We start from the raw sequence: 26,591 nt of genomic DNA, 5'->3' as shown, positions 1-26,591 counted from the left end.
ATATCTAAACAACCAAGCCAGGATCATCAGAGTGACCTAGCTAACCCTAGTTGATCTTGAGCATCTGAGCAGAAAACATTAATTTTTGTTACACTACTGAGGTTTTGTTTATGAAGGTTTGCCTCCCCCTCAGGTGTTCAAAACAGGCCACCCCAAGATGGGTCACATTGTCATGTAGATTATTTCAGTGTGAGCTCAATCAAAGTCCTTGAAGCTCAATAGAAACTTTTACTTCCCCCTGAACTACCTAGAAAAATGAAAATTTGAGGTACTCCCCAGAATTTTTACCATGAATAACCTTTCTATAAGAGAAATCTATCTATATGGCAGGAAAAAACATCTAATTACAGAGCATCTGGTCTGCATCATATGAGTCACTCTTCATCATCTGAGTCCTCACCCCACCCCTTGCAGTCCCAGGCCTTTATTCCATGCCTTAGCTCAGGATACATACCGTCAATATCTTTTCTGGAATTAGAATCCACCTCTTCGTAGATTCTCCATATGTATGTAAATTTGACATTGTTTTCTTCTTTAACTAATCTGTCTGATGTTAATTTGATTGCTCAACCAGGCTAAAAAGAACCCACAGGGATCAAATTGTTACACAGGAAATGCTAATTGACACAGCCTCTACCCTGCAACTTTTCTACTTACATGACCAACACTGATTCATGACAGGGAGAAGTCATTCTAGCACTTATAATTTATCCAGAATCATTTACAATGAGACTTTCCCATGTGACCAACTGCAAGTAGATCACGTTTCTATTTCTAGCAAGTGAGCGAAAAATGTTCTTTCTCTTTTCACTCCATACCTTTCCAATATAAACCAACTGGTATTCTTGGCTTCTGTAGGTCCACCTCTCCCTAATGCTTCATTCTGAATAACAGAATTTTGGGATCTAGTGAGAAAAAAACCATTCCAAATCAACATCCTCAGTGGGTGGGGGCAAGAAAGGAGTTGTGGGCTTCCCTGGTGGTGCAAAGGGTTAAGCACAGCAGTATGAAGCTATCTACAGACTCTGCAGCACGAGTTGGTTCCCCTGACCAGGAAGCTACCCACATGGCATAGCAGACCTCTCCTGAATCAGCCGCTGCTCCCCCTTAGCAATGTATTTCAGTCAGTCTGCATGTTCTGTTCCCCACTCTGTCTCTGGTGAATCCTCTCTCACACACACACACACCCCACCCCACACCTCTGGCCTATACCCCAGTTCTTGTATGCATAAATAAATCTTTTAAAAAGAAAAGTTTAAGGAAAAAAAAAGAGAGAGAGGAGTTGTACATCAACCAGGATATAAGACCATGGTATAATATGTGGTTTTTTGATACTGCTATATACTAACTGTACAGAAGAGTGCTGGTACGTTGTATTTATCAAATATATAAATATTTGCAAGTAAAGAAATGTCACGTGTGTCATGAAATCTACAGGAGGCAATAGGGGTCCCCAAAGATTAAAAGCTGTCAATTTATACTGCCAGTAACATCAATACCATCTTAGCAATGTGTCTGGGCTCAAGGAGGTGATTCTAAATTCTAGTAAATATATTGTGCCAAAGAGCTGAAGTTGATCCTACTGATTCCAAGTAATGAAGTCACATTAAAGATCATCTTTCCACCACCATAAAATTTTCTTTATAACAGGTGAATACCAGATGGCAGGCAAGCCAATGGTTATTGTATTTCTGTGATGGATATAAGCAAGAGAAGATGACCCCTTGACTATATAATTTGGGGTATGAAAAATGGAATTTATCATTTCATGCTCTAACAAATTAATGAACACAATTATTAAAGGAAGAATGCAAGGTACAGCTCTAATTCCCTGGAAACGATTTCCCGGTGAAAATGATTATCTCGGCTCTATAGCAAGAGCATCTTCATTTTCACAGAAAATAAGTTGAGAAAATGTTTAAAAATAATTAGATTCCAGGAAAGTCAATTAGGCAAGGCCTAATTCTATTTTAAGAAGAAGAAAATGGATAGATTTTTATGACAAGACAAAGTGGAGGATGGAAGGAAAATCACATTAGAACAGCCATTAGATGTTTCAGCTTTCTAAAGGCCACTTCCTCCACCTATGCTGACCCCAGTGGTCTCACGTCTCCATCGTCAAGCTCCACAATATTGGGAGATTTTCCTTGTAATTTGACCTGGTGGAACAGAGTTAAGACAGATCCATTTTCTTTGTCTAAAAAAGTCTTAAATTATGAAAATGATTCATGCGAACACTTAAAGAGTCTGATCACTGCTTTGGGTATATTTCCTAATTCATTCCAGTCCACTTTCAGCAATTTCCTGTTGATGCTCACAATGATTTTTAAAATGAATTTGCATGTTATCTAAAGTTGCATAATACTAATTGCCCCATTTTAAGTTCTCTGTCTCTCTCCCAAGAGAAAGGCAGCCCCCTCTCATGGCAACCATGTCAGAGTTCCAGGAGTGAAGGGAAGAGGCTCCTGTGACGGAGCCAGCAGCCTGCTGACTGGGAGCTGATGATACTCAGGGGCAAAGGAAAAGGACTCTGTGGCTCACAGGTTCAGATTCACTAGAGAAGATTATTGGAGGGGAAGTGATGCATGGAGAGGTGATGCTTGGGTTACATGGGAAACATTTTCTCCAAATTTCTACCGTATTCCTACCCACCTGACAAAGCTCTTAAGGGCAAAACCCAGCCCGAGACGAATATTCTGGCCTTGTCCATGCAGTGACTAAAAAGTAATTATTAGAAATTCTTATTTCCATGTGAGCACACTAGGGCATCTGAGAACTACAGATAGACTGATGGTATGGATTCCATCAGGAACTTACCCTTCTCCCTTATCCCTCTCCCACCCCAAGTTAGAGTAGTCATTTGTCTGCCAAGCCATTGAGTAGAACATTTCAAAGGCTGCAACACAAAAACCATTGCCAGTGTATCTTTGTTCCCAGCAGCAGGTTTATTTCCACACCAAGATCAATTTCTAGAAGTCACAGGACTGCTACAATGGCACACACCATTCAGATTCAGCAGAAAGTCCACAAGAAGCATCAGATGGATGGAATCAGCTGTCACTGCCACGCAGGTGACCAGGGAAGGACAAGAAAAGCAGATCTGAAAGGTTAGATTAGTCTGGGGGGTACAGCCATGGGTGGGGGTTGGTAAGCCTAGAGTCAACAGGTAACATAAGAAAGACAGTGGGGGACTTCGGGTGAGGCAAGAAATCACCATGACTTTAGGAAGAAGGTGGTAGGACCCCTCCAGCCATCCAAGAATATCAGAGCATTTGTTAGAAAATTTGCCCACTGTGTCCCCAACAACAAAGCACAGGTACAATTTTACCAGCAGGAGCAAGAAATCAATTAAGAGCAAAAAGCAAATTGGTCAGGGGATTATGAGTTGACTTTCAGCCCAAGACACAAGGCCAGCTCGGACTTCTGAATTTTTCCATCCTTGTTCACATCGCAGTGACGCAAAAGAATCTCTCGGAACTTATCAAGGTCCACCCCACGGATGCTGGGCTGAAGACAACAAAAATAACATCTTAACACACAGGTAATAGTGGCCCCATCCTATAACGCCACCCACGCCGAGCCCCATGGTCACTGAGCTTCAGGGACACCCTGAACTCTGAGAGCATCTCTGTGGAGACTGAGCATGGAGACACCCTCTCCTGCCAGTGGCTTATTTGCCAACATGTCTCTTCAGGCAAAAGAACTTCCACCCCTACCTCATTCCTCTGCATTCTTATAGACAGCCTGTCTTTTTAGCAACCATAATAAAGATATTTTGCCTTAAAGCAAAGGACAGTCACCACAAATCCTGTCTTGCTACTCTGTTAAGACATATTTTATTATCACCCTGTGGGAAATTTTTGTGCCTCTAGTTTTACAAGGGCCTTTAATGAATGACAATTTAGCTAAAACATTCTGTTGTTCAGCTAGGGATGTCGGATTTATTCCAAAGGATATTTTAGGGGCTAAAACGGAGTCATGTTGCATGTCAGCGAGGAATATATTTTAAATTCAAAGACCTGTCAAGGTGAGCAATACTTGAGTGAAGTGATTCTATACAGGTTTCATTTAATCCCACTGTGACCTTGAGTGGTGAAGAACTGCCCCTTGTTTACAGATTAGGAAGCAGAGACCCAGAAAGCACCAAAGCATCTTGCCAAACTGGAAAGCTGCAACAGCATTTTTGATCCCAAGTCTTTGGTCTTGAGAATCTTTTCACCATTTCTCACTGTCAAGGAGAAACAGCTGGCCTGATGAAACCATATGAATAGTGATGAACAAAAATCGAAAAGTCAGTGTCCAGAAAGAAAGGGAAACTCTATCCATTTGTTGCCCCTTACCCTGGATTACTGGGTTAGTTTTATGTGTATCTGCAGGGTTTGATTTCCAGAGCACCTGGAAACAATTCCCATCACACAGCCTAACCCCAAGGTTTCCTCACTTCCAAAGACATCTCTTCAAAACCCTCAATAGGGGGCCTCTCTGGTGGCACAGGCTGTTGAGCGTGGAGCTCTCCATGGCCCCTGAAGCATGGGTTTGATCCTGGCTGGCCGGGGAGATACCCACATGGTGCAGCAGATCTCTCCTGTCTCGCCCGCTGCTCCTCTCAGCAGTGTATTTCAGTCAATCTGCCTGTTCTATTCCCTGCTCTGTCTCTGGTGAATCCTCTCACCCTCCTGCACATCTGGCCTGTATCCCGGTTCTTGTAATCTTGTGTGCATGGGTGAATAAATCTTTTAAAAGATTTATTTATTTATTTATTTATTTATACAAGAACCAGGGTACAGGCCAGATGCAAGGGAGGGTGAGAGGATTCATCAGAGACAGAGCGGGGAACAGAACAGGCGGACTGACGAAATACACTGCTGAGGGGAGCAGCAGGCGAGATAGGAGAGGTCTGCCGTGACATGTAGGACCCTCGCTGGCTGGCCCAGATCGAACCAGCGCTGCAGAGGCTTCAGACAGCTTCACAGCACTGCCCTCAACCGCCTGCGTCACCAGGGGAAGCCCATGAATGAATAAATCTTAAAAAAAAAAAAAAACCCTCAATAGGGAATAAAACTTTCCATCCTTCAACTAGACAGCCATATTAAAACAAACCAGTTATACTGCCCCTTGGGTTAAAGACTGATGGCAGGTTTCAGCAGAGGGAAGGAGGCATGAGAGCAGCAGGAGCTGGGAGCCAGGGAAAGAGCAAGAAGAATAAAGACCTAAGAGGTCAGGGTTGTGGAGAAATCAGGAGGTGAATATGGACCAGGAGCTAAACTTGGCCAATTTCACTCCCCTACTGGAGTCCCCAAAGGACTGGATTAAGAGGCTAAGATGCAACACTTGTCATTAGGTTCTCTTTGCTGGAACTTACAAAGAATTCCTTAGGTATCAATGACAAGCAGGTAGAAATGTGACTCAAGGGAATGTGGCCTACAGGTCCTGAAAACAGCAAGCTACACCATGTGGCCCTGTATTTGGAGCTCTTTGTTGTACAGTTGCAAAGTGGGGACGTTTGACTTCAGCAACTTCCACCACCTTTGCATCATCCTTTCTCCAATAAGTGGCCCCCTTGGGCTTCCACAATGATGCAGGGGTTAAAGTCTCAGTGCTATTAAGCTATCACCAGCCACTGGGCCTTGGCCTTTCAGTCGCCAGCGAGGGAGCTGACCCACAGGTCATAGCAGACCTCTCCTGTCTCACCCGCTGCTCCCCTCAGCAGTGTATTTCAATGGATCTGCCTGTTGTGCTCCCCACTCTGTCTCTGGTGGATCTTCTCACTTCCTGCACCTCTGGCCTACACCCCAGATCTTGTATACATAAATATATAAAAATAAATCTTGAAAAGAAAAGTAAATAGCCCCCTGCCCCAGGATCCTCCTAGCAAATGCCCACTCTTAGAGTCAGGTGGTATTCATTTATACATTAGTATGATTTAATTGCAGAAGTATTTATTTCATACAAGAGGTAATTGAAGAATGAAACATTTTGCTTCCTAAGAAAGAAATCATTTCCCCCGAGTAAGTGGAACAATTTTTGGTGTGTGAATGATTGTCTTGGAGGGGGTATGAATGTGAGTACATATAAGGGAAGTTTCTTTGGACTTTTTAAGTTATGCTTTTAATGTTCAATAACTCGTTAGGTATCAGGAGACTTGAATGCCACTGCTCAAGAATGCTGGGAAGATTTTTTGATGATGGGAGAAAAATCGCCTGATGTCACTAAGGGTCCCTGTTCCAATAACAAGTCACCAATCCAGATTCAGGCAGCCTGATCTGAGGATACTGCATATATTAATATTAATCTTTAGAACAAGCTTCTGAGGTTGTATCTACCATCATCTTTAATTTACAATGAGGAAATTAAAGCACTGAGAGGTTAATTAAACTCCTCATGACTGGGACATGTGAGAACTGGGTTATACACGCAGGCAAGCTCAGAACACCTCTATTTATCACTATACTGTGCCATAGCCATGGTTGTATCTAACCACAGGTGAAAATACTACGCAGACACTAAAGCATTAATTACTGCGAAATGCATATTCAGTATAATCTCAGCTATATGTAAAATTACAGGGAAATGAAGTCAGTAACAACGGGCCCATTCCAATGTAAAGAATATGTTTCCTTTTCTTTTTCTTTTCTGTCTTTTCAAATTTCTTTATGATGTATGTGTCATCTTTACGATTCAAAAAATGAAATGATAAAATTTGTGCTAAGGACTAATAACTTTTTGGCATTTATTATGCCTGATCCTTTAGGTTTAAATACTATCCTTACCAAGCATCTTCTTCTAAACAAGAGAAAAGCAGGTCAGGTCTCTCCAGCAGGAAAAAGAGTAAACTTTGGGAAGAGCTGGGGGCAGGGATTCTCATCTCTGAGATAACATTCCAGCATCCCATTTTTTTATCTTCCGGTTATTGTTTACAATCCTATTCATCTTGGTGGGTGCTGAGAATCCTGAATGTTTTGTCTTTCCATTTTCTGGCATTAACTGGGATTCTTGTTTTGATCTTCTTGCCATGAGCTACAGGCTCTTAAAAGATCTTGTGCAGAAATTATTGTGTCTGTTCCCTCAGGGGCTTGCTGTCTTATCGCCCCTGACAGAGCACAGCCTTGGGTACCATTTTCCAGAGATGAAAGGAAGGGGTGTTCCAGTAATTAAATAATCATATTACTACAAATTCAACATATGCATCATACATGATTGTGCAAGAATTAAGAGACTTTAAATAAGCCTACTTCAGGATTATTATTGTAGGGCTCCTGACCAGGGCTGGACACTCAGAAACTAGGCCGGGTCCCTGCTGAGCCCATGACAGACTTTGAGAGTTGTTTATAAAGTAGATTTCAGGGGCCTCCCTGATGGCCTAGGGGTTAAGTCTCAGGGTGCTGGCCAAAGCTTGAGTTCGATCCCCGGCCAGGGAGCTTGTCCATATATGGCGCAGCAAGACCTCTCCTGTCTTGCCTACTGCTCACCCCTTAGCAGCAAATTTCAGTAGAACTTCCTGTTCTGCTCCCTACTCTATCTCTGCTGAATCCTCTAACACACCTCCACACACACACACAATTGCCCCCATACCTCTGACCTACCCTCCGGATCTTCTACACAAAAATAAAAATAAAGTAGATTTCAGATACTGATTTATTTACTCCTCCTATAGCCTTCTGTTATAAAATGAAAATAAAGAAAAAAGTCATAGGAAGTGACTCTAGTTTATGACGCCAGGAAATGTGAGATTCACCCCAATGGCATCTGGAAGACTAGAAAAGGTCAGATAAATGTATGCACCCTCAATTAGCTAGCTTCAGAGACCATTACTAATTAACTACCATGCACTTCCTTTTGACCTTAACAAATCTGCCACCTACAAGCTTATTTTGTGTTACTGACCACAATCTGACTTAGTTCTTAGAAACCAGCTGTCTCACATTGGTTGCTTCTTACACTGAGAGCTGCTTTTTTTTTTTATTTTTATATTCCCCATACAATTGCACCCCCCATATTTTGACCTCAATCCCTCCTTTCCCTGCCCCCCCCAATAGTGTGTCTCTGGTTTATAGTTGTTTGTTGATTTCGATTTCTACTTTATTATAATTAGTCTTTTTCCTGGTCCCTTATTTAGGTTTTCCTGCGATGAGTGAGACCATCCAGTGTTTTTCTTTTTCTTTCTGGCTTATTTCACTGAGCATGATCCCTTCCAGCTCCATCTATGTTTCTGCAAATTGCATGTGTTTATATTTTTTGATTGCTGAGTAGTATTCCATTGTGTATATGGCCAACAGGCATATAAAAAAATGTTCAACAGGCAAATAAAAAAATGTTCAACATCACTTATAACCAGGGAAATGCAAATCAAAACTACAAAGAGAGCTGCTTTTTCACTGTCCCAACAGCTGCACAGAAATAAAAAGGTAAGGGATAATGGGGTGGTGAGGGGAGGGATCCTCTGGGTTTCCAAGGAAGTGAGAGCAGTTTCTCAAAGAGTGAAAGATTCCTACTTCCAACTCATGTTTTTGGATGGTCTAGAAATTTTCCCTGTGTTTTAACTGTCTCCAGAAAATTGTCTTCTGTATTCTGTTGCTGGTTTGCCTCAGGTTTTCCTTCTGTCATCTCCCATTAACCTTTGGAAGCTGAAATTAGTGACAATTGAAAGAGCCTGAAAGGATCTGAAGTCCCAGGGTTTTGCACCCAGGAAATCAATCAGTGACCCTGAGTCCACTACACAGAGGAAACCACACAGCTCTGAAAAGCAGGCTGGTGCTCCCATTTATCCTGTGAAAAGCAAATTAAAGATCCAGCATGGCAAGGCCTTCTGCTGTTCAACTTTAATGTCCCAGAGATAATTGCTCAGTTTCTATTACAGAAATCATTCTGGCATAAATAGATAATGAGCAAAATGGGATTTTCCTTTAGCAATCAATGTAAAAAGCAACACTGCCCAACGCCCATCAACTCTTCTGGATGTGCCAGAAATCTCTAACAAGGGCAGCTCATGAGAGGACAAATGAGAGACAAGGGACCAGTTCAGATGCTAAAAACAAGAATTAGGAGTCAAAGAACACATTCAGTTACACTGATTAAACTTCTGGAAAAAAATCTTATTCGAGTCTTAATCAAAGTATGTGAACTTTCTGGAGCTTTATGCAAAAATTAAGGCATAGGCATTTTTCTGCTATAAAGCGCCAAAGTTTTAATAAAATTTTCAAACAGATCTGGGACTCCAAAAACATTTAATAATTGCACTTCATTGTTGCCATCTGGGCCAATCAGGACACAACCATTGTGTCTTACTTACACAAACCTCAAAAAAATCCCTAAAAATATGAGACCACTAAACTCAGTGACTACCATTCTGTAGAAAAGGAGAAGTATGAAAGTATCTGCTTAACTGGATCATGTTGTCAATCAATGCAGTTCACAATACATCTCCAAAGAGTTAAGACAGCTCTTTGATGCAGATGTCATCTAAACTGCAGTCCCAACCTTGATAGATAAGTGGCCACCTTATGATAGATATTAAAGCAGCCCCCAAGTAAAAATGAATGAAATCCCAACTATGGGATTTATTACATAAAATTAGTTATTCTAGTTGCTTCTATAATTAAAAAATAAATTCCTGTAATTCATGGAAAAATAAAGCAGTAAACTATATAGTGGGACTGTGCTCCTTTAGGAAAATAAATGACCTCTCTAGTATTTTGTGCATTTATAATAAATGACTTTTAAATGATGGTAAAAAAAAAAAAAAAGTTCCTTGAGGGGTTTCACTATGTTGACATGACAAAAGAGCTGAAGAGAGAAAGGAAGGTTTGTTGGGTTTCACAGAAGGTCATTTTGTTAAATAACCTACATTCCTAGATTTTTCTCTCCAGCATTAACCTTCAGCCCTATTGATTCCCAAAAATAGATAATGAATTCAGCCAAATGGCAATGCCAATCCATGACGGGAACCATGTCCTCAGCCCCATGAAGTCACCTGTACAAGCTCCATCATGTCTTTGACAAACCCATCAACTTCAGGGCCTTCCAGCGCTCCAGTTTTACTCTGAAAGATCAATTAATCAAATGTCACTTTTGCACCAGTTTTACTCTGAAAGATTAATTAACCAAATGTCACTTTTGCTTCCATTTTACTCTAAAAGATCAATTAACTAAATGTCACTTTCTTAAGTCAAAAAGTTAAAGATAAATTAGGCAAATAAACTGAATTGGTATCCCTTTTTGACCACAAATGAGTTCAGGAATGGCATGTTCCAACTTACGTTCTCTGTTCAAGATGTAAATGTTCCACAAAAATTAAAAGAATCCACTGTAAATAACTCCTTCCATGTAAAGGCATGTCACTACTGCTAAGAAGCTGTAGTTTTTGAGTTTTTTAACTTTGGCAAATAGCATTAACATGACATGCTGAGTTTATTTTCTCCCCAAATATCAAGCTTCAATTAAGACAAGTGTCAATTGCACATTATACTGAATCTTTGAAGGAAAGATTGACTTCATTATTGCTTTGTGATTTAGCAGTGATTTTATGATTACTGAAAATATTTATTTTAAATCAAAGGATTCAGATGGTGTGAGCATATTAGAATTATTTCTGGGTCTATACATAAAACCTTTATTTTTTTCTACCTGCTATTTATCGTATAAATTGAGAGTCTTTGAGTAAGATGTCCCCACATAGGGGCTAAACTAGCTTCCTACTATAAAACAGCCAGCACAAGATGAAGAGGCAGACTTACAACATCATAATGGGCAAAAATTTTCTCAAAGTCCCTCTTTCTTTCTTCAGTGGAACAAGCCTGTGTACAAATAAAATAGCACATCAATCCAGCAATGTGAAACTTCAGTGGTGCGATTCTTCCAGTGTTCTGGAGAACTTAAAAAAACATTGAGTCAATGACCCTTAATCCCTTGATTCCACCCCTGAGCCTTGTCTGTCTATATAAGGTAAAGGCTAGACAATTAGATGTCTTCCTTTCTTCCCTTTGCCTCAGATCTATGGAGAAACATGAAAGACAAACTCATCAAGAGAAATACAAGAAAAATGTCACTACTTACATCCATTTTAAATTGAAGAAGGAAGTTTTCCTGAAGAGCCAGAATCCTAAATAGAAAATGAAAAGAAAATTAAGCTGCATGATGATCTTTTAGCACTCAGTTAACAATCAAATTCACAATTCCGATGTGAGGAAAGAGCAGGCAACTTCCAGGTGATACTGCAGAACAGGGTAGGTGTTTGAAAAATAGTGATATATAATTATAAAATTTTTTAAATATATCTGACATATGACCCAGCAATTACACTCCTAGGTATCTCTCCAAAGAGCACAAAAACATGAATTTGAAAGGAAACCTGACTCCTATGTTATTGCAGCACTATTTATAATAGCCAAGTTATAGAAACAACCTAAATGCTCCAGAACAGATGAGTGGATGAAGAAGATGTGGTCGTCTACACAATGGGATACTACTCAGCAATCAAAATAGATAAACTTATGCCATTTGTGGCAACAAGGTTGGAACTGGAAGGAATTATTCTAAGGAAAGTGAGCCAGAAGGAGAAAGATAAATACTATATGGTTTCACTTATATGTGGAATCTAGAGAAACTAAAAGGATCAAAAACAAACTATAAGACTGACCCTTAAAAAGCAGACTGTATATCTGAGACAGGAAGGGGGAGAGAAGGGGAGGGATTGGAGGAGAGTAGAAAACAGGGGTGATGGAGGGTACAGTGGAGTATGGTTGAGGACTGTGAGCTCTTAGTTGGTGGGAAAACTATGGTGACCACACATAAAGGGAGAAATCATATACTGTGAAAAAAAATAAAGGAAATAAATAGAAAAATAAATAACTTAAAATTAAAAGTTTTAAAATAAAAAGTTTAAAAACAAAAAGAAAAATATTACACATCATTTCCTTAGGGGACCTATATTTCTTGTGGTCAGATAACATGTTGACATGCTTGTCATGTGTCACATCAGAATTACAGACAGCACTTTTGCAAGATCTGAGCCACTTCATTTCTAGGCTTCCAGCACTAGGTCCCATGCAGGACATGCCAACACTCAAAGACCACAGTGTGCGGCTGGACTCAGCTCAATTGCCCTTCACCTTGGACTAACTGTTCAACAATCCCATAGGTAGTAAGTGGAATTGAGGTTTTTTTTTTTTTTTTTTGGTCATGGGGCCCCTATGAGGAATCATCACCCATGACCCATACATAAGAGTTTATGAAAATTCTGTGCATTTTTGTGGGAGAAGAGATTTTATTATCTTCACAAAAGGATCTATTGCCCCCTCCCCCAAAGATTCTGAACCACTATGGCTTATCATTAAGGTGCAGCTTGTCTTTAGGATTTCAGGCAAGACTTGATCTCTGTCTTTAGAAAAGATGTGCTTCATATCATCAACCCCCATAAAGGCGTTTCTGAATCTATGACACCATCTCCATGCCACTCACCTTGCCAAGTCGTTAAGATCCAACCGACCATCCTTATTTTTGTCAAAGATCTTCATCTGGAATGCAGGAGAAGAAATGATTGTAGGAAATACTTGTAACGAGAACTCATTGTGTAAACCATTCAAGCAAGTTCCTCTTCTGACTGAAGCTGTTTCATATCCAAATATTATTGTTCCATGACAGCAAAAGTAGTTGAAAAAGATATGCTATATGGGAAAATCTTCCCTCTCTGGCCTTGAAGTATTGATTATAGGAAGGGAGAGAGCTGCAGAGATAGGAGAGTGGATAGATGTGTGACCTAACTCCGTGGGAAAGACAATTCCAGAGGAAGAAGAGCATTAGTTGAGGAAGGACAACAGTGAGTAGAGAGAGTTTTTATGGCTTGGTTTTCCCAAGACATTCTGTGCACCCAGGGACTTGAATGCCAAGTCAAGAGCCAATGGACATTCCATGGAAATTTGTTATTTATGTATAAGATGACGTCAGAACAGAGAATGGGGGTGGGTCAAGTAGTCAACAGGCTGGAAGGAGAATGTGGCAGAGAATTTGTGGTCTGTATCCAGCTGGAGTCAAAGGATGCTGCTGAGGTAGCATAGACTTCCAGATGGGACCAGTAGGATTGAAAAACATGGATTATGAGTTCACCACACATTTCAACCATCAATGTCAGAGAGGCAGCGGCAACTGATTGATCAACAGGCATCACCTTGGAAACCAGAAGAGTAAGAAGATTGTGTCCAGGGACTTCAATTCCTCCCCTCCATAATAAGGTCCCATAAGCCGCCTTCTTCTCCTTCCTCACTTTGATGTTTTTGGCAAACAGTCCGAGTTGAATAAAGATGACTGAGAAAGCTAAGAGGCTGAGCTTTTCTTTTCCTTTTATAGAGGGACTTAGCACTATCCAAAGAGTGTTCACAAGATCATACTAAGCTTTAAACAAGATAGGACTAAAAGGTAAAGTTGGGAAGATCAGATTGGATTAGGGAAAATAGAGGAGATACATTTCTTGGCATATATGAGTTGTGGTGTGTGTAAATTTTGCAACTTCACATCTCAATGCTGCAGAATATCTCTGAGTGCATCTATACAGAGAGACTCCACTGGGAAAAACAGGAAGTGAGATAAGGCTGAAATCATATACAACAGATTTTTCCATTTAAAAACACAGCGGGGATCTCCCTAGTGCAAGGGGTTAAGCACTGCACTATGAAGCAATCTGCAGCCTCTGCAGCACAAGTTCAATCCCCAGCCGGGCAGGGAGCAACCCACGTGGTGCAGCAGACCTCTCCTGACTCGCCTGCTGCTCCCCCCAGCAGTGTATTTCAGTCAATCTGCCTGTTCTGTTCTCCACTCTGTCTCTGGTGGATCCTCTCACCCACCGCATCTCCGGCCTGTACCCCAGGTCTTGCATGCATAAGTAAATCTCTAAAAAATAATTAAAAAAAATAAAAAAAACGGCAGTCCCTCCTTCTTCCTCACTCTCTAAATTCAGTTTATTTTTAATATTTGAAATTAATTTAAAGTCCATTCTCTGCCAACTTTGATATTAAAAATACAATGACCAAATCTATCCAAACATATTTTTATACATTTGATTATACTAAACAGTCAACCATGCCCCTTAAACTTAAACTCTATTGCCATTGATTGAGCCAGGAGTTATTTTCTGTGACACCATCATTATCACAGGTTCTATCTTAATAGAGAGCTAGATTATGTCGAACTTTAAACAAACAGAGATCACCTTGAAAGACCCGGGCCCTTCTCTACTGCTGCGCAAACCTACTCCAAGGGAAAAAAGTCCTTTGCTGAAAGCTGGCTTTGGGAAGAACTGTGGTAAATTATGCTTCTACCCATCTGAAAATTGACTATGTGGTCCACTCAAAAATCAGAATCACAAAAAAAAAAAAAAATCATTGGCTTAAGCTTCCCATTCTGGTGCGTGTACACACAGAGGTAGATATTACATGTCCTTCCCTATAACTGTTGTTTTAATTTACAAGAGCCTGTGTCACTGTAAAGAATATCCATAGTCATGGAAGCTAGGAACACACCTATTACACCAGGCCAGGAATGAAACTTTGTGTAACATTAAGCAAGTTGGATGATCTCTCCAGTTCAGTTTTTTCCCCCTTTTCTAAAGAGTTATTTATCTATGCATACAAGAACTGGGGTATAGGCCAGAGATGTGGTGGGTGAGAGGATCCACCAGAGACAGAATGGGGAAGAGAACAGGTAGATTAACTGAAATACACTGCTGAGCGGAGCAGCAGGTGAGCCAGGAGACATCTGCTGTACCATGTGGGTTGCTCCCTGGCCAGCGGAGGCTCGAACTCATGCTGCAGAGGCTGCAGACAGCTTCATAGGTTATGTCTCAATCCCTTGCGACACCAGGGAGACCCAGCTTCTTCAGTTCTAATTGTGTCTGTAACAGGGTGGTTCCCAGGGTAACAAGAGGTTTCAGGTTCCCTGCCCCACCCAAGTAAGGGTGGAGCTGAGCAGCAATGAGGCAAAACTGGAGAGGAGACTATGGAAATGGAGGAGGAAGGATGGAGAGCCCAGAAGGAGACCTGGAGGAGGCACATGGAGCAGAGAGACATGCAAAGTAGCTGAGTTTGCGTCTCAGCCTTGGACTTGTACCAGGGCCTTGGAAGACATGGAAGGAGACACTTAAAACAGATGTGGGTGAGAGCCATGGAGAGGTTAACAGTGGCAGCCTTTCTCTTTACTGTGATTTTATTCTTTTCCTTCCAGACTTGCCTGGCCTCTTCTGCCCCTTTCTTATTTTTCCCTACCAAGAGGTGCCTTAGACTTGTGGCAGGCTTTCAGGCCTCGGTATCCCTGCCGTGGGCCAACCCTGTTTGGCTGGGCATTAACCCACAGGGGATGAGTAACTTTGGGTGCTTCATGGGGAAACAATTTTATCTATTCTTTCCCTTTTCTTTATTGCACACTAATTGTATTAAAGTTCCTTTCCTTTGAAGGTCTTATACACTAGAGTATGTTTTGTCTTGATCCAGCGGTTGGCAGAACCTACTTAGAGTAAGCAAGTTTGGGTGTCCTGGGGAGCCCCTCGCCTTGCCGTGTACCATGTAGATCATGTCAAAATCTTCCTTATCCAAGGAAATGAAACACTGCATGGTATAAACAGCAAAGAAAGGGAGCTGTCCAGGTAGTAGATGGGAAAAGGCTGGGGCCTATGCTTCCAGACTCCCTCTTGCTCCTGCAGCATTGCCTCTGCACCCAAGGTTGTTCTGGAATCCTACAGTCTGGTAGTTTACATGATGCTGTAGCTCCCATCCAGTTCTGAATATTCAGTCATCCTGTCATGACTTTGTCAGAGCAATCAAAGGGAAGCAAGAGTGAGGCTTAGAGTTTTTCTGGGTAGAACCAGCAAACAGTCCTTCAGAGCAGGTTCCAGTATGGCTGATGGCAGAACGGGGTTCTTGGGAACCTGGGGATTTCAGTAACACCAAACTCTGCCCTCCTCCTTGGCATGGGTGGTCAGTATCTCCTCAAGCGAAGCTGTTTGCCCACCAAACAGTTGCAAAGAGTATTCAGAACCCTCACATCAGGTAATGCCCATGCCCCACAACACTGTCATATGTGCTTTCACTGAAACCCACACCTGGGTCCCTTCCACCAAAAAAAAAAAAAAAATTGAAACAGTGTATTAGTAGCTGGTAACTGATCCAGCTTAATGAATTTACCAGGAATTTTTCTCCTCTAAACTTAATTTTTAGGGCCTCCCCAGTGGCAGCGGTTGAGCGCTGGGTTGCAAGGCTGCCCGCAGCCTCTGCAGTGCTGGCTCGATCCCCGGCCGCCGGGCGAGGGTCCCACATGGCGTGCAGACCTCTCCTGTCACCCGCTGCTCCTCTCAGCAGTGTACTTCGTCAGTCTTCCTGTTCTGCCCCCCGCTCTGGCTCTGGTGAATCCTCTCACCCTCCCGCGCTTCTGACTGTACCCAGTGCTTGTATAAATAAATAAATAAATCTTTAAAAAAAAACAAACTTCATTTTTATAAAAATATTTATTTATGCATGCATGCAAGAACTGGGGTACAGGCCAGAGGTGCATGGGGTGAGAGGATTCATCAGAGACAGAACAGGAGAGCAGGGAGCAGAAAAGGTGGATCTGCCAAAATACACTGCTGAGGGGAGCAGCGGGCAAGGTAGGAGATGTCTGCTGTGCCATGTGGGTAGCTCCCTGACCAGGGATAGAACTCATGCTGCAGTGACTGGTGAAAGCTTGATAGCACTGAGACTTAACCCCTGCACCACCAGGGAGGCCCTAAACTTGATTTAAAAAAAAATCTCAGAAAATTACCAATTTATAAGTGGTAAGGAAGAGTAGGCACTTAATAACTTATGGCCCCAGGGACTAAGAAAGTTGATTGTAAATACATATCTTCAGAAGTATCATCTCTAGTGAATTTTGAAGGGTTAGCATATTCACTTGGGATATAAAGGCTTCCTAATTTTTAATCCTCTCATAGTCACCATTTTTAAAGCACTCAATATTTTCTATGTTTTTCATTTAATGTTCATAACACTTTATAACATAAGAAATGTCTGCTTGTCACTCAGAAAGAAATGGGAATTTAGAAAGATTAAAGTAATTTGTCTCAGAAAGTAGCAAGATTTGAATTTAAGCTCTGTCACCAAACTCTTTCCATAAAACCAGGCTCTTAACTTTATAGAGTCTGGGTATCTCAGGGTTAATTTGATTCACTTGTGTGGTTATGAAATAAAACATCTGGTGTCATATATTAGGCCAAAGATATGATAAAATGGCATTTCTAGTTGCCCTTCTTTTCCTGAGAAAATAAACAAAAGTTGATGTGAATTCTCCTCAAGCCTCAGTGAATTTTCTTGAAGAAATGCAAACTTTCTCAAAGAATTTGAATTTTCTTAAAGAAACTGAAACAGGGGCTGCCCTAGTGGCCTAGGGGTTAAGTCTCCACACTATCACACCTATGGCCTGAGTTTGATCCCCGGCAAGGGAGCTAGCCCACATATGAAATAGCAGACCTCTCCTGTCTTGCCCGCTGCTCCCCTCAACAGTGTATTTCAGTAGATCTGCCTGTTCTGCTCCCCACTCTGTCTCTGGTGAATCCTCTCATGCCCTGCATGTCTCACCTATACCCCAGTTCTTCTATGCAAAAATAAATAAATTTTCAAAAAAAAGAAACTGAAACAGTATACTGTAAATTTTCACTGGTTTCATACTCATATAGTCATTTCCTGTCATTTTTCCTAGCCCTGAATACAAAGCAAGAAATAATAGGCCTAGGTTTTCCCTCCTTCTTGACATTGGTGGTTGTGGCACTTGAGGTGATAGTGGTGTGGAAAGCTTCCATTCTGAAGGACCTATTTTTGTTTTTGTTTTTTAAAGATTTATTTATTTATTTACACAAGCACTGGGTATAGTCAGAGGCACAGGAGGGTGAGAGAATTCACCAGAGCCAGAGCAGAGAGTAGAACAGGCAGAGTGACGAAGTACACTGCTGAGGGGAGCAACGGGCGGCAGGAGAGGTCTGTGTGCCATGTGGGACCCTCCCTGGCAGCCGGGGATCGAACCACTGCTGCAGAGACTGCGGGCAGCTTCCTCGCAACCCAGCGCTCAACCACTGTGCCACCAGGGAGGCCCTGAAGGACCTATTTTTGAATGTAACTGATAGGCCCTTAATTACTATTCTCACTTCTACCATTGCTTCCCCAAGACTTGAACTCAGGCTAGTCTACATATTTTTCGACACTAACTGCATAACAAATTCTATAAAATCCCCCTAAAATGGAACTGCATGTCTTACAGACAAACTCCTTAAAATTTAATAATAGTTTCTCTTTATAATAGTTCCTGTTCCTCAGGCAAGAGACCCCCCTCAGAAATGGTAGAGTTACTCAGCATACTCCATCAATCAGGTTTGCAGGGAAAGGTGAGAATCTCAACTGTGGACACGCCAAGTTTGAGAAGCATAGTGGGTAACCAAGAATTTCAGAGAAGAGGTCTGAGTCAGGTTTAAACTGTGTGGCTGGAGCTAGAAGGAATTATGCTCAGTGAAATAAGCCAGGAGGAAAAGGAAAAATACTGGATGGTTTCACTTATAGGAGGAATGTAGGAGAACCAAATAAGTCATCAGGGGAAAAAATAATAACAGTACAAAACACAACAACAACAAAAAACAAACAAACAAAAAAAACCCAGACAATTATAAACCAGAGACATCCTGCAGGGGAGGAGGAGGGAGAAGGGTCAGGGGGAGGGTGGGAGGAGCACAGGGGACTGTGGTGACAGTGCACAGGTGCGTTGGTGAAGGAAGTTCTATTGTTTAAAAATGAACAATGATGGAGCCTCCCCTGGTGGTGTAGGAGGTTAAGTGCAGCGCTATGAAGCTGTCCACAGCCTCTGCAGAATGGGTTCGATCCCCCCACCGTCGGCTGGTGAGAATCCCACATGGCGCGGTAGACCTCTCCTGTCTCACCCGCTGTTCCCCTCAGCAGTGTATTTCAATTAATCTGCCTGTTCTGCTCCACGCTCTGTCTCTGGTGAAACCTCTTACCCTCCCGCGCATCTGGCCTGCACCCCAGTTCCTGTATGCATGAATAAATAAATCTTTTTTTAAAAAATGAACAATGCTGTAAACAACAAATCATAAAAAAAATAAAAATAAGCTGTGGGGCATCACCTTCACCCAGTATTAGAATCATGAGAGTTTCGATCACCAGTAGAGTGAGTGTGGACACAGGAGAGCTATGTCAAGCCTGAGCTGGGACATGTCTCAGGGTGAGGTGGATCAGAGGTGAATGCCTAGATCTAGTGAAGAAAACATAGGGGAAGACAGATGTTTTAATCAAGGTACAAAGGACGAAAGCCAGAACCAGGATTGAGGATGGGGACAAGCTTAACTTCCTATAAGTCTCTTTGTCTGCCAGGGTCTCTGATTTAAATTTGGTTTACAATAATTCAAGTTCCAAGTGCTAATTAGGTGGGTGAACTTCCTATCTCTCACATTGATTAGCTTACATTTTTAAAAGCTCAATATTATCTAACAATATTCTATTCAGTCAGCTAATCTTTCCCCCTGCTGGGTGTTGACAGCACTTTTCAATTAGATGTCATAATTGGATTTTGTTAATAGACTGTTTCTTCTTTCACCCAGGACATTAATTAAATTGAATAAGGGAAGCTCAGTAGACGTCAACTTTTATGATTGCGTGTTCTACCCTGACTTGTTCATTGTTCGTGTTTCAGACTGCTCTCAAATGTGCCAATCCTTATTTGGATCCATTTGAATTCATTTAGTGGATTACATCTCTTAAGTAAAGCATTTGATGCAAAACCTTGGAACCTAATCTTTATAGTGCCATGACTGTGTCCATTACTCAGTAAAAAGTGATTAAAGCAGCAGGAAGGGGATTTCACACTTGATAAATCATTTAGTTAGAGCTCAGGTCTTAGAAGCCTTGAAGTTTTTTGTTTTTTGTTTGTTTGTTTATTTATTTATTGATTTATTGATTTATTGAGACTATTGAGCTTTCAATATGTAATCCAGCCAATAGTCAGTAGGGAAATGCAAAAAATTAAAAAAAAAAATAAAAGCAAAACTATAGTCCAATTCAGAAATCTGATCATTGTCACCTTTATAATTTAAGGACAAAAAATGAAATAGATCAGCCAAAATCTCAGTAAAGTCCTCTAGTCTTCTGATCAACTGCAATTTTTGTATGGAAACCCTTTTGCCACGTTCCTCAAACACCTACGTATCACCTCTGCATAAAGAACCAGTGAGGGGCCTTTTGGTGTTTGATTACAGATCTATACTGACAGGACAATTTGGATTAAAAAATGAGGTTTAACTGCAGTGCACATGAGCAAAAGAACAACAAGTTCTTAGCAATGGCATAGACACAGAAAAACAGGACAGCCTGGCTCCCTGTACAGTTCTCCTTCTAGAATATCCAAAGCTGTAGATCACTGACTCCCCTCAGCTACTTCTCAGGACTTGAAACTTCTGGATCTAAGCTCAAAGTTATCAAAAAATGCACATTGCCAGATTTTCTCCAGCACAGGGCACTATCAGCCTAAGTTTGGTAAAAATTGCAGGAGATGATAGTGAAGGCAACAGAGTGAAGAGCTCTGGCAACATGGGCTGCTGGGCTGTTGGGCATGACCTTTCTTCAGCACTGACCTTCTGAACTGCCTGGGTCTCCACCAGACAGTTTCCACTTAGGGGTCTTTTGCATGAGGGGACCACTGAGGTTTTATGTGGCCAAATTCACTCTTTCTTGTTTTCCTTCCCAAATTTAACCCCTTTCTTCTCCAGAACTATCTTGTGGAATCTTTCCCCATTGTCTTTCATTAATTTATTTCCTATTTGGGGCTAAATAAGATGCAAGTTCTTAGGATTTTTAGAGACCTCATGAAGCGAAAAATTGATTTTCCTGGGTGGCAAAATTCTGTTGGGGCTATCAGAGCTCCTGTATGATCTTATTTTTCAAAATATTAAGAGAATCCAAATCTTCTGAAATGGCCTGTCCTTACCTTGCTCTTGAATTTCTTCCTCAGATCTATTCTTGATCCCCCAATAAAACTTTACTCTCCCTCCTGTAAAGCTTCTAGCTAATAATTCAGCATTTAGACATTCATATCTGAATGTTATGACTGAAAATACAGCTTTGGAGACAGATTTGGATCGGAACTTCCATGCCACCCTTATCATATTTGATCTGTTTAAATCTGTAATCCTCAGTGCTTTTTATTTGTAAAATGGGAGTTTAAACCAGGGTATAAAACAATGGTATAATTCATTAAAAATATTATATAAGGAAATAAATACAAAAAAGTGGCTATCAAGCCATGAAAAAATATTTATGAAATGTAAATGCATATTAGAAATGAGAGAAGCCAACCTAAAAGTCTACATACAGTATGATTCCAACTACATGGCAATTGGTGAAAAGGCAGAACTATAGAAACAATAAAAGATCAGTGGTTGCCAAGCCTTGTGGGGAGATACAAAGAGACAGAACACAGGATTCTTGGACAGAGAAATACTCTGCAGGATACTGCAGTAGTGAACACATTATGAATTTATACATGGTAATGTCTAATTATATATTATATACATAGACATACATACACACATTAAATGTGTTCACACCCAAAAAGTGCACAACACTAGGAGTGAATCCTAAGGTTAACTTTTAACTTTGGGTGACAGTTACATGTATCAATGTGATTTCCTTGACTGTAGCAAATACAGCCCTCTGGTGGGGGTGTTGCTGGTAGGACTGATTAAGCATGAGTGGGAGCAGGAGTGATGTGGAAACTCTCCATATCTTCCACTCAGTTTTGCTGTGAATCAAAAACTTCCCTGAAAAATTAAGTCTATGAAAAAAACTAATTAAATATTTAGATCATAAGTGTTCTTGTAAGAATCAACTAAGATGCTTGCTTTTTTATTTTTTAGTATTTTTAAGCTTTTTAAAAATGAAGGTAAAGTCAGTTTATAACTGAATTTCTTTTAGGGGTTATAGGCTCAAACCTGTTTGAAAAGTACTTTGCACAGGACTGAACACAAAGTGGCCACTATTGCTGTGAAAACATAAAATACCCCTCAATAAACATAAAAAGCCCTGTATTCTGTGGATAAGAGAAATTGAAACAATTGAACTTGGACTCTATCAACTGACCTCCTCCTTAATGCCTTTATTGACACTCTAGAATTGCGGCTTCATTGTAGTCTATCCTATTTTTGAAAATTCAGGGCCTCCCTGGTGGCACAGGGGTTAAGAGGCAACCTATGAAGCTATCCACAGCCACCACAGCATGACTTCAATCCCCAGCCAGGGAACTGCCCATGTGGCACAGAAGACCTCTCCTGACTTGCCTGCTGCTCCCCTCAGCAGTGAATTTCGGTCAGTCTGCCTGTTCTGTTCCCCACTTTGTCTCTGGTGAATCCTCTCACCCCCCACACACACACACACACCTCTGGCCTGTACCCCAGCTCTTGTATGCATAAATAAATCTTTATTTTTGAAAAATCAGGGAAGCTTTTCAAAAAATATTTCAATTGGAACTCAAGGTGAGATAGTACTCTTTAAGAACTAAAGGCAAAGCTGAACTCAATTTCTAATTATTAGTTGCTATTCTATGACAGTGATAACACACAGTGAGGGCAACAGAGAAGGACTGAGTCAATTTTTGCTCATTTCCCTCCTTTACCAAATTTTCCATTGGGGGACTCCATAGGGCAGGCACTATATCCCCTTTGGCAGGCTCTCCCTAAATGAACTCTGTGTGAAGTAACCATATTCTAACCAGAGAGGAAAGCATTAAGAGAGGGTTTGATGGGATGTTTCGGGATTACTTTGAGCCCGTACACTTAGCCCAGAAAAAGCATCTCAAACTTAACCTAAGAAGAGGAACCCAGGGATCTGAATTTTGAATCCCAGGGGCTTGACCTGCTCTGATATGCTCTGCTCTCTGTCCTCAGCTGTCTCTAGCTCTAGTTCTCACTCCAGCCTTGGTTTCTCTCTTTCCTGCTCCTCCTAACTCTGATCATCAGCTAGCTGCTCCAACCTCCCTCTCTCTCTCTCTCTCTCTTTCTCTGTGTGGTGTCCCCACTCAGCATGGCAGCCTCAGACCCACTGCTTCATGGGATCCCTCTGGTTGACTCTCTGCAATGTAGAGCACCAGTAAGAGTCAGAGAAGACTGAGCTCCTCATTTCCAGGCACACTGGAAGATCTGGTTTTAAAAGGGTTATGGGTGGTGGGGGAGAATTCTGATACATTGTTTGAGTAAAGTTGGGTCTGCGCAAAATGGTAAAATATGCAATCTATTAGGACTCCCAAAGAGCAGCAAGAGCCATATGGGGCTTAAGGTTCACAAGAAACACTGACACTGGACTGATGTTGCCTTGGCTTATTCATAAGTGGCTTCTAGATAACAACTAAAAATTCAGTTCAGATAGTTTGTATTAAGTAGCCACCTGTGCACCAGGCCTTGATGAGGACTAAGTACACAGATCATATGTTGGTCCCTTGACCTTGAGGAGTCACAGGCTGGCGAAGCACAAGACTCAGAAATAGTGTCAGCATCATGCTGGGGTCCCAACTGATTGATCAGAAAATCCTATCGATCCCATTTTCAATATATATCCAGCTCTTCTCTCTTCTGTTACCCCACTAGGTGCAGAGCTCCAGCTCTCTCACCTGCATAGTCACCTGCATGGTTACCTGCATGGTCACCTGTGAGGCCATAGTCTCTGAATAGACCTTCCTTACTTCTTCTTTTTCAGCTCTTTCTAACACAACAGCCAGATCAACATCCTTTGCTTCAAACACACTGATGGCTCCAACTCACTTAGACTAAAGCCCCAACTTCTCATCATGACCTAAAAAACCCCTGGTCCTGCCCCAGGGGTTCTGCTTGCATTACTCTTGGTCTTTCTCAATATCATCTTCTTAAAATCCTACCTGGCCAGCCTCTCGCACCCTGTGTGTGGCCATCCTAACCACCCTGATGGCACTGCCATCTCCTGCTCGCTCTACATTTTAATTTTTCTCCACCACACTTGCTACCCTCTATTGTGTTATATAATTTATTATGTTTATCATTGCGTGTCAGTCTCTCCTTTGTCTGTTTCACTCAAGCTGAATTCCCAGTGACTAGAATCATGCCTGGGGCGTAGCAGGTGTGCAATGAGTAGTGGCCAATGAGTTGAATGGAAGACTGATAAGCCAATTATATGCCCATCAAACTACAGGGTCACAGACAGAGCACTTGGACCCACTATCAAAAAGGTTATGGAAGAATTTCTAGGGCAAGATAATGTCTAACTGAATTTTGAAGGACAAGCAGGAACCGGGGGGAAAGAGCTGAGCTAAGTAAGATGTCAGTAAGGAATGGTTTAGTGTTATAGTTGGAGGTGGGAGGAAGTGAGGAAGCCTCAGAGTCAAAGGTATTAAAAGTAATACAAGAAACGTGCTGGGGATTCTAGATGCAAGCATTTGTATTGGTGTAGTGCATGTTTTATGATTGAAAAAAATTAGAGATAACAGCACCCTTTGCTAGCATTATGTTAAATCAATGCCAGGGAGGGAAACAATCTTCTTGATAGTCTGTTCCCAGGAGTCCCAGTCTAATTTCCTTTTTCATATTATTTATTCTGTTAGAGGGTTTCAGTAGAACTAGGTCCAAAGGAACCTAGAGATTTCCCTGTAGCTGGGAACTGGCTTCTTGCTTCTAGGGGATTCCCCACTTCACTCTTTACTGCTGAGCACATACTTATTCTGGATTTCAAACACCATTTTGTGAACTATTAAAACATAGTGAATTATTTCCTTGATTGAGATCCTGTCTTAGGGTTTGACACTGGCTTGGCACCAGTTTTTCTGCTGTCCAGGTCACTTATAAGTTATCACGGTCAAGTGCACTTTCTTCCTATGGAGGACAGTCTGGACTGTGCCCTTCAGTGAGGGTAACATTCACAGGAGTCAGAGTCCAGAGAAAGAGCCAGAAGCATCCAAGGTTGAAACCAGGAGAGCTCAGCTTTTTTTTTTTTTTTTTATAGAGGCATGTTTTATTTATTTATTTATTTGTTTGTTTGTTTGTTTTGTTTATACATGCACTGGGTACAGTCAGAAGCGCGGGAGGGTGAGAGAATTCACCAGAGCCAGAGCGGGGAGCAGAACAGGCAGAAGGACCGAAGTACACTGCTGAGGGGAGCAGCGGGCGGCAGGAGAGGTCTGCGCGCCATGTGGGACCCTCCGCTGGTGGCCGGGGAGCAGCCGGGGATCGAACCGGCGCCACAGAGGCCGTGGGCGGCTTCGCAACCCAGCACTCAACCGCTGCACCACCGGGGAGGCCCGAGCTCAGCTTTTTCATCCCCATTTTACAGATGAAAAAAATAAAGTTAAGAGGCTCGACAATTCTCCAAGTTCATGTACCTAATCAGTGGCAGAGTGGGACACACATCTCCTGAATCTTTGATGCTCAACTGCTCCAAATCAACAGACAACATCAGTAAAATCATTCACTATAGCAAGAGGTAGGATCCCATATGTTTGCCTCTGGCTGTCTGGGTCCATGTTTACTTACTTCTGTGATTCTTTGATTAGCATGGAGGTCATTAGCCTGGTGCTTAGAAAACTAATGTGGATCAAACTTTCTGGTCTCCCCATGGACAGGTGAATAGTTTTCTGTCTCATATATATGCAACTCAAACTCAAATTTTGACAATGCAGCTCAAATTTAGACAATGTTTTCCAGAACTGAATTTTCTTTTGTGTGTGTTTATTCAGTCTCCAAGCTCCTATTGAGCACCTACACTGTACCAGACACTGTTTCTGGGCCCTGAGGAGTCCAAGGGGAGCTGCCCGCATGGAGATCACACTACTCGATTACTTACCATAGTACCGGTATATTCTTCCAGCTTGACCTCAGAAATGGCCTTTTCCTGGTGAAGGAACAGATCTCGGAGGAAGTTCTGTGACCAGACGAGAAGATTCACATTTTATGTAGAGAGCAAATAACTCACAAAGATCTTGAGGCTCATTTTCAGAAGGGTGGTTCATTTTTTAAAAGAGGAAATAAAATTCTTATAGCAAGCAGTAAGTCCAAGAATGGAGGGCTGTCACTGTTTGAAGAGACCACTTGAAACCAAGAGAATGGCCAGGCATGAACAAGCTATCATAAATCCCCAATTATTTCTCTTTCCCAGAGAGAACAAGATCACCTGTACTTTCTAAATCTTCTAAACATCAATATATATTTTTTAAGTAACAAATTCAAGTCCATGTTTCTTGGGCCCACTGAAATTAAACTTGTGATACACATAAATCAATTTCCCAGTGATGGACAAGCTCACCCTTACCCAGCAGCAGTTCCCAGCAACACTTACACGAAGCTCGGCAGCTGATATAAAGCCACTGCTGTCAGCATCATATTTACGCCAAATCTGAAATACACAAAAGCCAATAAGTCATTTGATCTCAGAAACTGGGGATTGACTCAGGTTGCTCTCTACTGTGGTTCCACATCACATCTGAAACCCATACCTAACGAGGTGTAAATAAGACTTGCATGGGGAGTTTTAGGCTTTCTCTGGTGACAGCAACTTTTGGGGCCA

General features: G+C 41.6%; 1 protein-coding gene across 3 annotated transcripts in view; it reads right to left on the bottom strand.

The window, feature by feature from the left end:
• Nucleotides 1–2,896: 2,896 nt before the first annotated feature.
• SCGN (secretagogin, EF-hand calcium binding protein) overlaps nt 2,897–26,591 on the bottom strand; it is a 44,330-nt gene continuing 20,635 nt past the window's right edge. The window contains exons 5-11 of one of the 3 annotated variants that reach the window (XM_037518947.2): nt 26,364–26,420; nt 25,872–25,949; nt 12,457–12,512; nt 11,053–11,098; nt 10,734–10,793; nt 9,971–10,039; nt 2,897–3,507 (exon numbers count right to left, since the gene is read on the bottom strand). In XM_037518947.2, coding sequence (XP_037374844.1) covers nt 3,379–3,507; nt 9,971–10,039; nt 10,734–10,793; nt 11,053–11,098; nt 12,457–12,512; nt 25,872–25,949; nt 26,364–26,420 — 495 coding nt within the window. In that variant the 3' untranslated portion in view covers nt 2,897–3,378. The other 2 variants (XM_054698358.1, XM_054698359.1) reach the window with 2 other exon arrangements.

This window comes from Talpa occidentalis, unplaced genomic scaffold, assembly GCF_014898055.3.
Source record: "Talpa occidentalis isolate TD23 unplaced genomic scaffold, MPIMG_talOcc4v2.1 talOcc4.2, whole genome shotgun sequence".
Classification (NCBI taxonomy): Eukaryota; Metazoa; Chordata; class Mammalia; order Eulipotyphla; family Talpidae; genus Talpa; species Talpa occidentalis.
The sequence above is the reverse complement of the archived record's forward strand: the minus strand, read 5'-3'. Positions and strand labels throughout refer to the sequence as shown.